This window comes from Antechinus flavipes, chromosome 1 (genome assembly GCF_016432865.1).
Source record: "Antechinus flavipes isolate AdamAnt ecotype Samford, QLD, Australia chromosome 1, AdamAnt_v2, whole genome shotgun sequence".
In the NCBI taxonomy this organism is placed as follows: domain Eukaryota; kingdom Metazoa; phylum Chordata; class Mammalia; order Dasyuromorphia; family Dasyuridae; genus Antechinus; species Antechinus flavipes.
Window position 1 is genome coordinate 468,336,668 of NC_067398.1, and position 15,591 is coordinate 468,352,258.

Below are 15,591 nucleotides of genomic sequence, written 5' to 3' on the forward strand. Positions count from 1 at the left end.
GCTAAAATTCTATCCTCTAAAAGATGTCTTAATAATTATTTCCTCCCTGCTAATTATCTCTAATTTATTTTGAATGTTATTTCCATTAGACTATGAGATCCTTGAGGGCAAAAATGGGATTTTGTTTGTTTTGCATTTCTGTGTATACTGAATGATTAATACAGGACCTGGCACCTAAAAGATGCTTAATAAATATTTGTTGACTTCACTGATCGAGTTTCTCATAAACACTTGCAATTATTCCCAGTCTATAACTTTCCTGTCATTGGTTTGTAGATATGACATTTTGGGATAAATATGGTACCCATACAGGAAAAGGTAATCTTTCCTAGTGCAGGATTGGAACTCTAATCTCAGCCTATTATTAGAGATTCTCTTTAACTAAGAGTAGAATCGTTTCATCTCTAAACTCCCCAGTGATAAATTAACTTTAATCTGGAAATTTCAGTTCTATCTATTCATCATGGCTGATGGCATTATCTTCCTCCCCTTCCTTAGTGTTATAAGCAGAGGCTTCTTCTTGGATTATTTTCTCTCATTTTTTTTTCAGAATTACTAAAAAATTTTATACCAATACTATAAGAATTTAATTCTGACATGATTTTCTAAATGTATTTTTAGTTTTTAAGATTTTTTTTATAGATTGACATAAATTAAATCAAATGGTTACTAATTATATGTATTTGTGTATGTATATATACATACAGACAAATATATGTGTATATGTATACATACACAAATACATACATGTATACATATACACATATATTTGTCTGTATGTATATATACTATAATTATATATATATCCTTTTATATTATATATATTATATTATATATATTATATATATATATATCCTTTAAAGTAATAAGTCTCTTATTATATTTGCTCAGTAACCTTTTATTTAGTTTCCCTGCCGCAAATTTCTCTTTATTCTGATCCATATGACTGCAGATTTCAAAATGTAGTCAGAAAAATGAAATAGACCCACACACTTAACATAAAATAAAACAAAAATCAAGATTGTATGATGATAATTCGTTTAAAGTATTTTCCTTATACCAATCTCATGAGATAGGCAGTTTATCTATTTTATACATGAGAAAGCTGAGATTATGAGGTTAAATCACTTACCTTTGGTCACATAACTAATGTCTGAGATGGGAATTGAACCCAGACATTCCAAGACCAGTACACTTTCCACTATAACATTTTGCTTTTTATTTCTAGGTTCAGAAACTCATTTGTCTTATGCTATTAAATCAACTAGGTAGTACAACAGATACAGTTCTGGGGCACTCTAGTTTAAGAAGACTTGATTTCTAAGGTGTGTAATATTAGTCAAATCCTTAATTTTAATTTCTGTTTACCTTTCATCTGGAAAATAGGGATGATAATAACAGAGGTAGGTAACAGCACCTACCTCTCAGGGCTATTGTGAGGGTCAAATGAGATAATATTTATAAAGAGCTAGCATAAAACTTGGCACATAAAAGACCTATAATAAAATGCTTGTTACTTTACTTCCTACTTAAATAGTTTATTTTTTAATGTACAAAAAAAATTCTTTTTAGAAATTAAACATTCTGGATTCCTTTATTATATATCAAATTAAATAGTTCAATAGCTAAAATTCATACTTTTAAAAGTGCATTTCAATGGAAAACCTATAGAAAACATGAAAATAGAGCAAAACTAAAACAAACAAACAAAAAACAAAACAGAAACCATACATTCAATTAACAACAACAAAAAAAAAAGAAGCAGTTGAGCTGGACTAATAATAAGACAGCTTCCTGCACATTGCTGAATATAAGTATCACATTACAAAGAGGAAAAAACTAAGCGTCCATGTAGTAATAGAAGAGACAAAAGAGATTTAAACTAAAAGGGGGGAAAAGTTAGAAGAATGTCAAGCAGTGCCAAAAATGTGTCCCTTTAGAGGTTTCGAGACAATGACTTCAGAGACTAGAAGTATATTTTTCTTCCCTCCTTCCACAAATGAAACCACATCGGAGCATGTTGTGCAATTCTACCAAATAGTAGATACTTATTAAGCATACTCTATTTTAACTTCAAATTCTTAAGAAATTTGGAAAGTCTTGTGTAACAAATTATAAATCATTAAAATGAGAAAAATTATCCAGTTACCTTTTTCTTGAGTAAGTCGCCCTCTGAAAAAATATAACAAGTCCACTGTAGGTGGATCATATCACAATCATGAAATGTCTAACTAAGCTAATTAAAATGACATGTATTTGCTATTTTATTTCAACTTGGATCAGAATAATAGACAAGGAAAAAAAATTTATTTCTTTATATAAACTCAATTAAATATATTATTCAGGGAAGATTATAAGATTTGAAATTATTTTGTCTTAGTTTTCTCAATTTTTAAAACAAAATGGAACATTAAATAAATTATCTCCAAGGCACTTTGACCTTCAGTTCTTTCTTTTTTATGACTATATGAACTATCTTCCTCTTTATTGCTAACCACTTTATATCCATGACTTTGTCTAACAATACTTCTACTAGAAAAAGAACAAATAAAATGGAATAATGAAAATATCAGCCTGTTTTGTTGGCATTGTTTTCAATGTTTGGGGCACCAAAGTAAGGGGAAGGTAATTTTTATGGACCAAAACAAGATGTAACAATCAGTTTTATTTCTTCATACTTTTTCTGTATCATGGAAAAATCTATCAGTGCTGGTGATGGTTGACTTTGGCATATTTGCCAAACATGGCTAAGGTAAGGAGGTTACCATTTATTGCTGGAAGTCCAGGACATAAAAATCCCCCAAAATGGGGAATCTAGAAGCAGAAATTCCATCCTTTCCCTCCTTTTTCCCCCCTCCCACCCTGCCCTAGAGATGGCCACCTCTGAACACAAATAGGTGTATGTATGTATGTATGTATGTATGTATGTATGTATATATATATGTAATATTATTTTATACATACTTCTGTTTATCAGTTTTTTTCTCTGGATTTAGATAGCATCTTACTTCATATGTCCTTTATGGTTAATGTCAGAATGACTTATTCACTTAAAGTTGTCTTTAGGACAATATTGTTGTTACTATATGCAGTGTTCATTTGTTTCTGCTCATTTCATTCTTCATTATTTCAAACAAGTCTTTCCATGTTTTTCTAAGAATACTGAACTCATCATTTCTTGTAGTGTTAAATCACAATCATACCACTTGTTTAGACATTCCGTAATTGATAGGCATCACCTCAATTTCCAGTTCTTTGTCATCACAAAGAGAGGCGCTATAAATTTTTTTTTTTTTTTTTTTTTAGAACTTATAAGTTCTTTTCCTTTTCCCTTAATCACTTAAGTTCTTTTCCTTTTCCCTTAATCACCTTGGAGAACAGACTTAATAATGCCATTGCTAGATCAAAAAGCATAGGTAATTAAATAACTTTGGACATAATTCCAGCTTGCTCTCCAAAATGGTTGGATTCATTCATAGTTCCACCAAAAGTGTATTGATGTCCCAGTTTTTCCACATTCCCTCTAACATTTATCACTTTCCTTTTCTATCATAAAATGATAGGTAATCTGATAAGTATAAGATGATATCTCAAAGTTGTGTTAATGTGAATTTATCTAATCTTTAGTGACTTAAAGAACATTTTTATATTTTTTATAGTTTTTATTTCTCTATTGAAAAAACTGCCTGTTCATATGCTTTGACCATTTATCAACTAAGGAATGAGTCATGTTCTTATAAATTTGACAATGTTCTTTATATGAGATATGAGCCCTTTACCTGAGAAACTGTTGATAAAAATTTTTTTCTCCCAATTTTCTATTTTCCTTCTAATCTTGGCTTCATTGGTTTTATTTGTACCAAACTTTTTAAATTTAATGTAATGTGAATTATCCATTTTATATCTTACAATGCTCTTTTTCTCTATTCACAAATTGTTTTCCTATTCAAAAGTCTGATAGGTAACATGTATCTTGTTTTTCTAATTTTGTTATGGTACTTACTTTTATATCTGGGTTATGTATCCATTTTAACCTTACCTTGGCAAATGGTATAAGATATTGGTCTATGCCCATTTTCTGCCAAACTGCTTTCCAGTTTTCCCAACAATTTTTTTTCCTACCAATTAATGAACTTTTATCTCAAAGCTTAGATCTTTACATTTGTCAAATACAAGGTAACTATAACCATTTGCTACTGTTTTTTGTATGTCTGCTCTGTTCTACTGATCTGTCAATCTGTTTCTTAGTACTGGATAATTTGATAATTACTGCCTTACAATATTGTTTAAGATCTAATATTGCTAAACTTCCTTCCTTTATGACTTCTTTGTCCTTAATTTCTTTTATATTCCTGAACTTTTGTTCTTCCAAATGAATTTCAATATTATTTTGTCTAGGTCAGTAAGATAATTTTTTGGTAATTTAATTGGAATACCATTGAATAAATAGATTAGTTTAGGTAAAATTGAAACTGCCTTCCTATGAACAATTAAGATTTCTTCAATTATTTAAATCTAACCATTTATATTAAAAAGTGTTTTTTAAATAATGTTTATATCTTTCCTGGGTTTTTTTGGTAGGTATTCTTCCAGATATTTTGGACTGTCTACAGTTAATTTAAAAGAGGTATCTCTTACTATCTCTTCTTGAAGGGTTTTGTTGGTAATATATAGAAATGCTGATGATTTATGTGGGTTTATTTTATATCCTGCTACTTTTCTGAAATTATTATTTCCACTAACTTTTTTAGTAGAATCTTTAGGATTTGCCTAGTAGATCAATGTAGTATCTGAAAAAAAGTTAGGTTTTTTTTTTTTTTTTTTATCCCATTGCCCGTCCTGATTTCTTTAATTTCTTTTTCTTCTCTTATTGCAATTGTTATTATTTCTAATATAATATTGAATAATATTGGTGACAATGGGCATCCTTGTTTCAATCCTGATGTTATTGGGAAAGTTTCTATCTCATCCCCATTACAAATTACAGTTTTTCTTAGGTTAAACTATCCTTATATTCCTGGTACAAATCCCACTTGGCTACAATATATAATCTTTGCAATATATTATTGTAGTCTCCTAGCTAGTATTTTATTTAGGATTATTTTATTTAGGATTTTTGCTTTTATATCCTTAATGAAATTTGTCTATAATTTTTCTTTCTCTAATTTTGTTCTTTCTGGTTTAGGTATCAGATAGTACTGATTTTTTGTTTGTTTGTTTGTTTCATAAAAGAAGTTTGGTAGGACTCCTTCTTTGTCTATCATTCCAAATAACTTATTTAATATTGGAATTAATAAATCTTAAAATGTTTGGTAGAATTCACTTGTAAATCCATTTAGTCCTGATGTTTTTTTCTTAGGAAGTTCATTTATGGTTTGTTCAATTTCGTTTTTTAAAATAAATTTATTTAAATATTCTATTTTCTCTTCTGTTAATCTCGACAATTATTATTTTATAACTTTTCTTTCATTTCACTTAAATTATTAAACTTAGTGACATATTATTGGACAAAATAATTTATAATTGCTTTGATTTCATCTTTATTAATGGTATATTCATCCTTTTCATTTTTAATACTGGTGATTTGATTTTCTTCTCTCTTTTTAAAATAAACTAATGGTTTACCTATTTTTTCATAAAACCAATTTATTATTTATCAATGGTTTTCTTACATTCATTTTTAATTTTTAAAATTGCTAATTTTGTATTTAATTGGGAATTTAAATTTTTTTCTAATTTTTTAAATAACTGACTTAATGCATTGGTATGTTCTTTATTTTATTGTATAAGCATTTGGAGTTATAAAATTTCCTCTGGTTATTGCTTTTGCTGCATCCCATAAGTTTTGCTATTTTGTCTCATTATTGTTGTTTTCTTTAAGGAAGTTATTATTTCTGTGATTTGTTCTTTAACTCACTTATTCTTTAAGATTAGGTTTTTAATCTGTGTTTTCAAGGTCCCTTATTGAACATAATTTTATTGTATTGTGATCTGAAAGGGATGCATTTAATAAATCTGATTTTCTGCATTTGACTATAAAATTTTTAATGCCTTAATATATGGTCAATCTTTGTAAATATGCCATGTACCACTGAAAAAGGTATATTCTTTTCTATTTCTATTCATTTCTCTCCAGATATATGTTATATCTAGTTTATCTAAGATTCTATTCACCACCTTAAGTTCTTTCTTATTTATTTTTTATTTGACTTATCGAATTCTAAGAGGAAAAGGATAAAATATTATAGTATTATTGTTTATTTCTCCCTGTATATAATTTAATTTTTCTTTTAAAAATTTAGATCCTATATTATTTGGTGTACATAGATTTAGTAGTGATATTGCTTTTGGCAGGGTGGGGTACTTTTTATCATAATGTACTTTCCCTGTTTCTCTCTTTTAATTAAATCTATTTTAGCTTTAACTTTGTCTGAGACCTGCTACTTCTGCTTTTTTTTTTAAACCTCAGCCAAAGCACAGTAAATTCTACTCCAATCTTTATTTTATTTGTATGTGTAGCTCTCATTTTTAAATGTGTGTGGGTTTTGTTGTTATTGTTGTCATTTATTTATTTGGTTGGTGGGTTTTTTTAATAAATAAAATATTGTCAGATTCTGATTTTTAATCTATCTTGCTATCTGTTTCTGTCTTATGGATGAGTTTATCCCATTCACATTGAAAGCTATAATTTCTAGTTGTGTATTTTCCTCCATCCTATTTTTCCTATTCTCTTTTTACCTTATGCCTCACATATCTGATTTACTTCTAACCACAACTTCACTAATCTGCACCCTTTTAAAGAATTTCTCTCTTATCTTCTCCCTTTACCCTTCTATTTCTTAATCTACCCATCTTCTTAAGAACCCTTTCCTTATTCTCTCCCCATCCTCCTACTTCTTAATGTACACACCCCTGTAAAAGTCCCTCACTTAACTTATATCCTCATCCTTCTGTTTCTTTTTAAATTTAGACTTTTATATTCTTCTAGAGACGTTATTCCCTCTTTAATTCAGTTCTGATAAACAAAAGGTCTAGCACATCAGTTCTCTACTCCCCCTATTTCCTTTGTAACAGTTCTGCCATTCATGCCTTGTTTGTATGAGATAATTGCTCCATTTCACCTCTCTCTATCCAATTTTATTTTTTAGTCACCTCATCATACTCAATTCAACCCCAAGTCTTTTATGTGTGTTCTTTCAAACTACCCAAGTAATGATAACATTCTTAAGAGTATATATAACATTTTCCTATATAAGAACTAAGCAATTTGACTTTCTTAAGTCTCATAATTTATTTTAAATGTTCATCTTATGTTTGTCTTGGATCTCATATGTCAAAATTTCCCCCTCCCCAACAAATACTTGAAGACTTTCAATTTATTAATTTTTTTTCCTTCTATTCAGGGATGCAGTTTTTCTGGATAAGTTATTCTTGGTTGAAAATCCTGCTTCTTTGCTCTTCAAAACATAATGTTCCAAGCCCTTTTAGTGTAGAAGTTGCTAGGTGTAGTATTATCCTGATTATAGCTTTACTGTATTTTTAAAAACTTGTTGCTTCAGGTAATCTTTTTTTTTCTTAACCTGAGTTTCAAAATTTGGCTATGATGTTACTGTTAGTTTTTATTTGGGGATTTCTTTCAGGGAGTGATCAATGGATCTTTTTTTGTATTTCTATTTCCTCCTCTGACTCTATAACTTCAGGGCAATATTTATTAATAATATTTCATAATATCTAGATTATCATAATTTTCAGATGGTCCAATAGTTTTTAAATTGTCTCTCTGTTTTTAGATCAGTTGTTTTTGTAATGAGATGTTTCACATTCTCTTCTATTTTTTCATTCTTTTAATTTTTTATTATGTTTTATTTATTATTTCTTGATGTCTTATAACATTATTAGTTTCCCCTTGCCCAACTCTAGTTCTTAAAGAGTCATTTTCTCCTTTAAGTTTTGGCTCTCTTTTTCCAATTGGTTGACTTTATTTTTATATTTTTCTTGATTTTCTTAGATTTCCCTTTTCCCCCTAATTTTTGCCTCAATCTTCCTTATCAGATTTTAAAAGTTCTTTTTTATGTTCTTTTACAAACTTTTTTTGGAGTTGTGACCATTTGACATTTTTCTTTGAAATAAGAATGGCTTTTAAAAATTTCATTATTTTCTTCTGAGTATAAAACCAGATCTTCCCTATTCCCATACTAGCTATTTATGTTTGGGTTCTTTCTTCCTTTCTTAATCATTCTTTTTATTAACTTATTTATAGAGTGACTTATTATTATAGTACGGTTCTACTCCCAAGTGTGGGGAATTATGCTTCAAACTTCAGGGTTTTTTTTATACTAGTTTTCTAAGTCTAGGGGCTCAATCTTGGGTACTCCTACTCTACCCCTGAGCCATGGCAAGGACTTAGCCACACTGTAATTGCAAATTCTCTTGTTCCCTGAAGTCCCTCCCATGGCTGCAAACTTCACTCATCCTTTTGCCCAGAACCAAAACCAGGGACTTTACTCTCCTGAAAGTGACCACAGTCAACAAGGTCCCTATCACTCTCTTACCAAACTCACCAGACTTGAATTTGTCCTCACAGCTGCAGTTCAGGACTACATCTGGTCAGCATCCTAGGATAGGAAAGTATTCTCTAATCTCCCCCTCTCAGCTGCTTGATCCCCACACTTTCTGTGAGGTGAAAAGTTCCTAACCCTGAGGCTGCCAACTGCTGAGAATCTGATTGGAGGTGTTTGTTCAACTGGGCCAAACCTCTATTCCTTAGAGGTGGAGTCTTTCCTAAAGTCCTCCCAAGTTGTCTACGGATAACAACTGCTTTATCCAACTTTTAACTATTTCTGTTGTTTAAAGTTCACTTTGAGGCAAAATTTTACCTTGTTTGTGGAAGAAATTTGTAGATCTTGGTATGTCCTGTCTTATTATACAATTCTGTCTTCCAGAATTGAACCCTTTGACTCTGAGTGATCCATTTGGATGATCTATTGTTCCAGATGTGGAATCACTATCAGGACAAGACCCATATGTACAGAGATACTTAGAACAGTTCCTTTTATTGCAGAAAAAAAAAAACTGGAAACTAAAGAGATACCCTTCAATTGAGAGATGATTGAACAAATTATATATATATATGTAAAGAGATAGTATTGTGCCCTAAGAAATAACAAAAAGGGATTGATTCTGAGAAAAACAAATCCAAATGGATGTTGAAATCTGGACAACAGAAATACTTTATCTGCCTAATTTCTCCAAGACAAATTTTTTGCAATAATTACATATCTCTACTAGAAGGCTCTCCAATGTTTTGAGGTTTGATTGAATGATCATTATATCATCTAAAAGCAATAGTATCTGGAGGACCACAGCATTGATAGATGATCTTTTCTTTACCTGGACTATCTTTCTCCATCACAGTGAATAAGCTTGGTCAGAATATACCTCCTTGCTTCATGAATCCTCTGATATTTATTATAAGGGGGTCATTGAACTAGGTTATTTCTCAAATTACATCTTGTTGCAATATGGTATAGTGTACAATGAAAGCTTGAGTTCAAGTCCAGCGCCTAGCAAATATTGGCTCTGTGATCTTGAGCAAATCATATAATTGGGTCCTAAGAAATTTGTTAAGGATATAATCTGTAGAGAATGAGTTGATCTGCTTAGTTCCCTATGATAATGAAATCAAAGTCCAATCCCTAGCCCTATAACAACTTCCAGAATCCTGAATGATCTTGATGTATGGCTATGAGCTTACACTTTATTGTAACCTAGGAAACTAAAATAATAAATAATGACTATTATTTTCTAGCATTTTAAGATTTGTATTCCTAAAAATTCTTTGAGATAAGTTCTACAAGTATTATTTCCAGTTTATAGGTAAATAAATTGAGATTCAGAATTGTTGTGAGTATAAAAATAAATAATTTGTTTGTAGTGTAGCTAGATAAAATAGGTCCTTTTCAAATCTGAGACAAACTATGAGTTTATTCAAAATAGTTACTGACTACTTAGAGATTCCCCTTTGTGGACTGGAAAATTTTAAATCATGGGATTTATTCTCTTCAATCTGACATTTAAAATTTTGTTTTATTCACTTCAGTTTGACTCTTCACAATTTGGCTTCATTCTATCTTGCTAAACTTATTGCACACTTCCTTCATGAACTCTACTTTCTCTCTATACTGGCCTACTGACTGCTCTCTGAAGTTGAAATACAGCTCCAGAAGCTGAATAAAAAAAGCTTACACAAATTTTGTTTTATTCACTTCACTTATTCACTTGTGAAGTGAATTTTAAAAATTCCACGTCTTTCCAGTTCGTTTTCCTTCATACTTAGAATGACTTCTACCCTCAGTCTGCCTCTAAACATCTTTGGGGAATCAATTCATGTGCCAGATCCCATGGGAAACTTTTCCTGAATCTCCCTGTTAGTGTTCTCTCTCCTGAAAGTGTTACATACATATGTACACACAAATAAGTGTATGTTATATTTATGTATATCTCTATACCTATCTGTCTACATAGAAAGATGTAGATAATATATGTGAGTATATATGTGTGTGTATGTATCTTTGTTATACTCCCCTCTGTAGAATGTAAGCTCCCTGAAAGCAATGACTGTTCCTCTCCCCTTTCTATATACTTAAGTCCTGATGAATAGTATAAGCTTAATGATTGTTGGATTGAAAGGCTGGATGATTGGTGATATACTGTTCTCTTATTTGGGATATTCTATATCACTTCTTAAACTGTGGTCCACAAACCACTAGGGATTCCTTAGATGATTTCAGAGAGTTCATGGGATCAAAACTATTCATTATGATACTAGTACATTTTTATTTCTAATATGGTAATATGAATAGATATAATCTACATAAAGAAAAGCTGTGGGGTCCTTAATAATTTTTAAAAGTGTAAAAGTGTTCTAAAATCAAAAAGTGTGAGAACTTCTGTGTTATAGGAAAGCAAACAGAGATTTACAGGCACACACAATGTGATATCTCATCCAAAACGGTTTCACTGAAAGATAAGGTGTCCTGAGCATAGGAGAAGATTGTAAAACTATATTTTGACTTGGTCAGAACACTGATGGTATATGTATTAGGTGCTGGGTGCTACATTTTAGGAAAGACATCAAGAAGCTAAATAGTATAGAAGAGAAACTTTGACATGTGAATTTGGGAATGAATTTGGAATGATTATACTGGAGAAGTCTTAGAAATCAAAATAAAGCGATTCTCATGTACAAGAGAAATCAATTTTTTTCCATTCAACTAAGGGGCTTATATATTTTCTAGCAGTTCTGAGATGTAAAACTTGCCCAGGGTCACACATTGTCAGAGCAAAGATATGAACCCAAGTTTTTAGTGACTCTGTGCCCAGCTTTTTGCACTATTTATTTCTGCCCACTTATTTGATAAAATAATATTTTATTTTTTCCATATATATGTAAAAATAGTTTTCAACATTCACTTTGATCCACAATCATTCTTCATAGTTATTTCTCTACATGCAGATGTCGTTTTCCACTCCTGTCTTTTGGAATTATTTTGGATCACCATATTATCACTGTGAAGAACTAAGTCTACCATAGCTGATTATCACATAATCTTGCTGTTATTGTGTACAATGTTCTCCTGGTTCTACTTATTTCACTCAGCATCAGTTCATGTACGTTAGAAAAAATTTTGTTTAAAAAACTTCTTTGTCCTGACACAGTAGGATTTTATTTGTATCTGATAGCCTAGACAAGTTCAGATAGGGCTAATTTCCCACTTCATTTTGATTCTGGTTACCTTGTTTGCTTAACTGGGAGAACATTCCTAGATTTTCTTTAAGAAGTTAAAAATATCAACCATATAAACAAAGTATTTGAAAAATGCAGTTGCTACTTACTTGTCATACAATAGCTTAACTTCATTTTGCCCATAAACATACACATTTTTTCCTTTTTTGCATATTGATATCTATGAATATGTGTATATATGCAAATATACATTTGTGTATATATAAATGCATATTTCCTTTTTAAAACTGATAGGATGACACTGTCATTGCAACAATGTACCAGCAGATGGCTGTCATTAAGACCACATTAACTTGAAAACCTTAACCACATAAACTTTGGTACCCTTCTTATTATCAGTTTCTGAAAATGTAGAAGTATACTCTTTCTTTTTTTCACTTCATTCCTTCCTTTCTTCTTTCCTTCCTCTCTCTGTTTCTCTCTCTTTCTTTTTCCTTCTTATCCTGGCTCTTAAACAATGCAGTGATGAAGATACCACAGGTAGTTTGATCCTATTTTATGATGGAGAACATTGCCTCAGAGTTTGTGACTTGATATCAAAGGCAGGAGCCCAGCTCCTCATCTTCACTACTAGTTGCTGTACTACATTTACCCCTTCCACAACACTTGATACTGACCCCCTCCTCTCTATACTTATTACCAGGTACATAGGCTGTCATGGACCATCTCCTCCCTCCCATATTGAACTTGTCCTTTTATGGTTCTTCCCATCTCTAAACCCGCGCCCCTTTTGTACACATACATTTGCCCAACATTCTTCTTTATTGCCACCCAGCTAAGTTCCAACTTCTTTCCTTGGCATTCAAAGCCCTCTTCATACTACACATCTCATATCCCCACGCTCCTACAACTTCAAACAACGCTCGGGATGAAGTCCGGGATTCTTAATTTACAACAAAGGGTGATTGGGAGAACGTCCTTTTTCTTAATGGTAGGGGGGGCGGAGGAGGGGCGGAAGTAGCATATGTGGCTCTAATACAACGTTGTCTAGCTTAGCAGAGGTTCGACTTCCTTCCCTGACTTCCTAATAACGTTCACTGCAACCCTTGGCTTCCTAGAAGTGAACAAATCCGAGTGAATCGAATAGAGCCGATTGGCCACGGCCACTGCATTTTCTGCGCCAGGATTCCACAGCTCAGAAAGTGAAGCGCCCATTCCGCCAAGGCGGCAGGGGTCACTGGAGCGATGCAAGGCGCTCTGTTTTTCATTCAACTCTCTCTTCTTATCCCCAAGCCCAGCTGCTCTCTATGGCTCTCAGTGCCGAAGATTTCCTCTTCCGGGTTATTCGCCCAAAACGTGCGTAGCGACGGGACGCATCCGTGGATATAAAAGCGCCTGTTCGGTCCCGCCCCTTCCTTTTTGGTGAAGGTAGCCTCCCTTCGGTCCCTGCCTCTCCTCCTGACTCACCGCTGTTCGCTCTCACCGAGGAATAAGTCGGTCAGGAAGCCGCTTCACTGCCATGGTGAGGAGGACAAAAGCTGGCGGTCTCGCGAGCTTGGCTTGCTGGCCCGGGCTGGTTGTTGGCGCGAAGCTGGCGCTGCCACGGCCAAGTGGAAAGGGGGAAGCCGCGTGGGCCTGGGCGGCTTCAGCCCACGTGACTGCCCATGCGCGCTCCCGGGAACTGATTCCTAAAATGAGTCCTTTCCCTTTTTAAATTAGTAACTTTCTTGTTTTTGGCGTCCTTTGGGTCTGGTTTTCTTGTCCCCCTCCTCCTCCCTCCGCACCTCCCTAATGGCTTCCTTCCTTCTTAGGCATTCAAAGACACCGGCAAGACACTTGTGGAGCCCGAAGTGGCCATTCATCGCATCCGTATCACTCTTACCAGCCGCAATGTGAAGTCACTCGAGAAAGGTAACCGAAGGTGGGGGAAGTGAGGAGCGGAGGACTTAAAAAGTCTCTCGTGCTATCGATGTATCATTTGGCATGTTAATGCTCTAAAACCTACTCCAAGTGATCGAAGGCTTTAGCGCCTGCGAGTTCTGGAAAAACTGCTTTGCCGGATCCAAAAAGGGATGGGGAGGGGCAGAGATTTTTTTCTTTTAAGACCGAAAGCTCTTTAAAAGGTTCACTCAACTGGTGGGCTGAATGAATTGGAACTTCTGGAAAAGTTGGCAATGATGATAAACTTAGTGGTTGAGTTTCAGTGATTGTTCTATACGCTATTCTGAGTCAACTCTGGAAGGGCCATCTTGGTTAGATCCTTTCAGGGTTACTCAAGGTTTCTGTCAATGCATTATAAGAATACCTTTTTTTTTTTCCTTTTAGTGTGTGCTGACCTAATTAGAGGAGCCAAAGAAAAAAACTTGAAAGTGAAGGGACCTGTTCGAATGCCCACTAAGGTATGGAAGATCTTTCAGAGTCCTAAGATCAAAGTTATACCTATGTGAAGGGTTTTGAGTTAGTAACTTCAAGGGGAAATGCAGCAAAAATACCCTTCAAAGCACTTTTCTTTTAAGTCTTCATTCATACTTTAAAAAAAAACTAAAAATGGTGGTTTGCTCCAAGAATGCTTAATGTATATTTAGAATATTTATTACTAGGTGACCAAAGCTCGCACTTTAAGATTTTCAAGCATAACTTAAAAAGTTTGGTTTGCCATTTCTCTTATTTTAGACACTTCGAATCACAACTAGAAAAACTCCTTGCGGTGAAGGTTCAAAGACTTGGGATCGCTTCCAGATGAGAATCCACAAACGCCTTATTGATTTGCACAGTCCTTCTGAAATTGTTAAACAGATCACTTCTATCAGCATTGAACCAGGTGTAGAAGTGGAAGTCACCATTGCAGATGCCTAATCAGTCATCTCTTTTAATAAATTGATTGCAACTATTAAATTTTGTTTGATGTTTTTGAATTCAAATCATTATCGTAATTCCTTGTAAAATAATTTAAGATTTGGAGTAGGTAAAATGGAGTAATTCAAGAAATGAGAATTTAAATGCCAGCCAATAAAAATTATTTTTTTAGGAAGTCAGAATTGGAGAGGTGGGGGAAGGAGAGATGGTGGTTAGGGTACTGAAAAAGGTTCTGACTTGTATCAGTATAATTCAACTTTTATGGGAGTTGTTGGGATTTGTCCAAGGTCACAAAAATGATGTGGACTTTATGTTAATTTGGCCCAGATTTTGTTTTTGATTTTGAGTTTTAAAAACTAATTCAACAAAGATTTTAACCTGAACTTTCTGGCTTAGGAATTTATTTTTTTATTTTATTTTTAATATCTTTTTATTGATAGAATGCATGCCAGGGTAATTTTTTACAGCATTATCCCTTGCATTCATTTCATTGCATTCATTTCTGTTCCGATTTTTCCCCTCCCTCCCTCCACCCCTTCCCCCAGATGGCAAGCAGTCCCTGGCTTAGGAATTTAAAGGAGAGTAAACTGGTATATATATATTTTCATAATCTAATCTTTAGTTTGTCAAATCATTTCCTGTTCCAGTTACTTTTAAGTGCTTTTGAGTATATTTAGAGTCTACTAGTCTTATGATTTAATATTTGACAGTTTTAAAAATTATTTTTGTACAGTTGCAATAACCTACCAATAGTAAAGCAAGCTTCACATAAATGAATACAATATAATGTTTTCTTTAAATTGTTCTAGGAAGAACTGGAGATTTTGAAGAAGCCAGTTGTCATTTCCATTAAGGGACCTACTCTATCTAACATTGATCACTCCTTGATCTTAATTGTCCTTTTAGACAAGCCTAATAATTCTTTTATTATAATGAAACTTAAAGGACTTGCTACCACTAAGAGGAATCTAGTTTGACCAGATAATTCA

The 15,591-nt window shown here is 32.9% G+C and overlaps 1 protein-coding gene and 1 non-coding gene across 2 annotated transcripts; both read left to right on the top strand.

Annotated features, from left to right (window-relative positions):
- Nucleotides 1-13,150: 13,150 nt before the first annotated feature.
- On the top strand, nucleotides 13,151-14,641 carry RPS20 (ribosomal protein S20). Its single transcript, XM_051970175.1, has 4 exons — nucleotides 13,151-13,268; nucleotides 13,558-13,657; nucleotides 14,072-14,145; nucleotides 14,420-14,641. The coding sequence occupies exons 1-4, from the start codon at nucleotides 13,266-13,268 to the stop codon at nucleotides 14,600-14,602; spliced, it is 360 nt and encodes a 119-aa protein (XP_051826135.1). The 5' UTR covers nucleotides 13,151-13,265; the 3' UTR covers nucleotides 14,603-14,641.
- Nucleotides 13,916-13,981, top strand: LOC127546149 (small nucleolar RNA U54). The gene has a single exon (XR_007949998.1). It is a non-coding gene; the product is annotated as a small nucleolar RNA U54 (small nucleolar RNA).
- Nucleotides 14,642-15,591: the final 950 nt, after the last annotated feature.

What these genes read in the sequence shown, in the direction of transcription:
- RPS20 (XM_051970175.1), top strand. An exon ending in TGTGAAGTCACTCGAGAAAG is followed by an intron (nt 13,658 to 14,071) that starts GTAACCGAAGGT and finishes TTTTCCTTTTAG; the next exon opens with TGTGTGCTGACCTAATTAGA. An exon ending in CTGTTCGAATGCCCACTAAG is followed by an intron (nt 14,146 to 14,419) that starts GTATGGAAGATC and finishes CTCTTATTTTAG; the next exon opens with ACACTTCGAATCACAACTAG.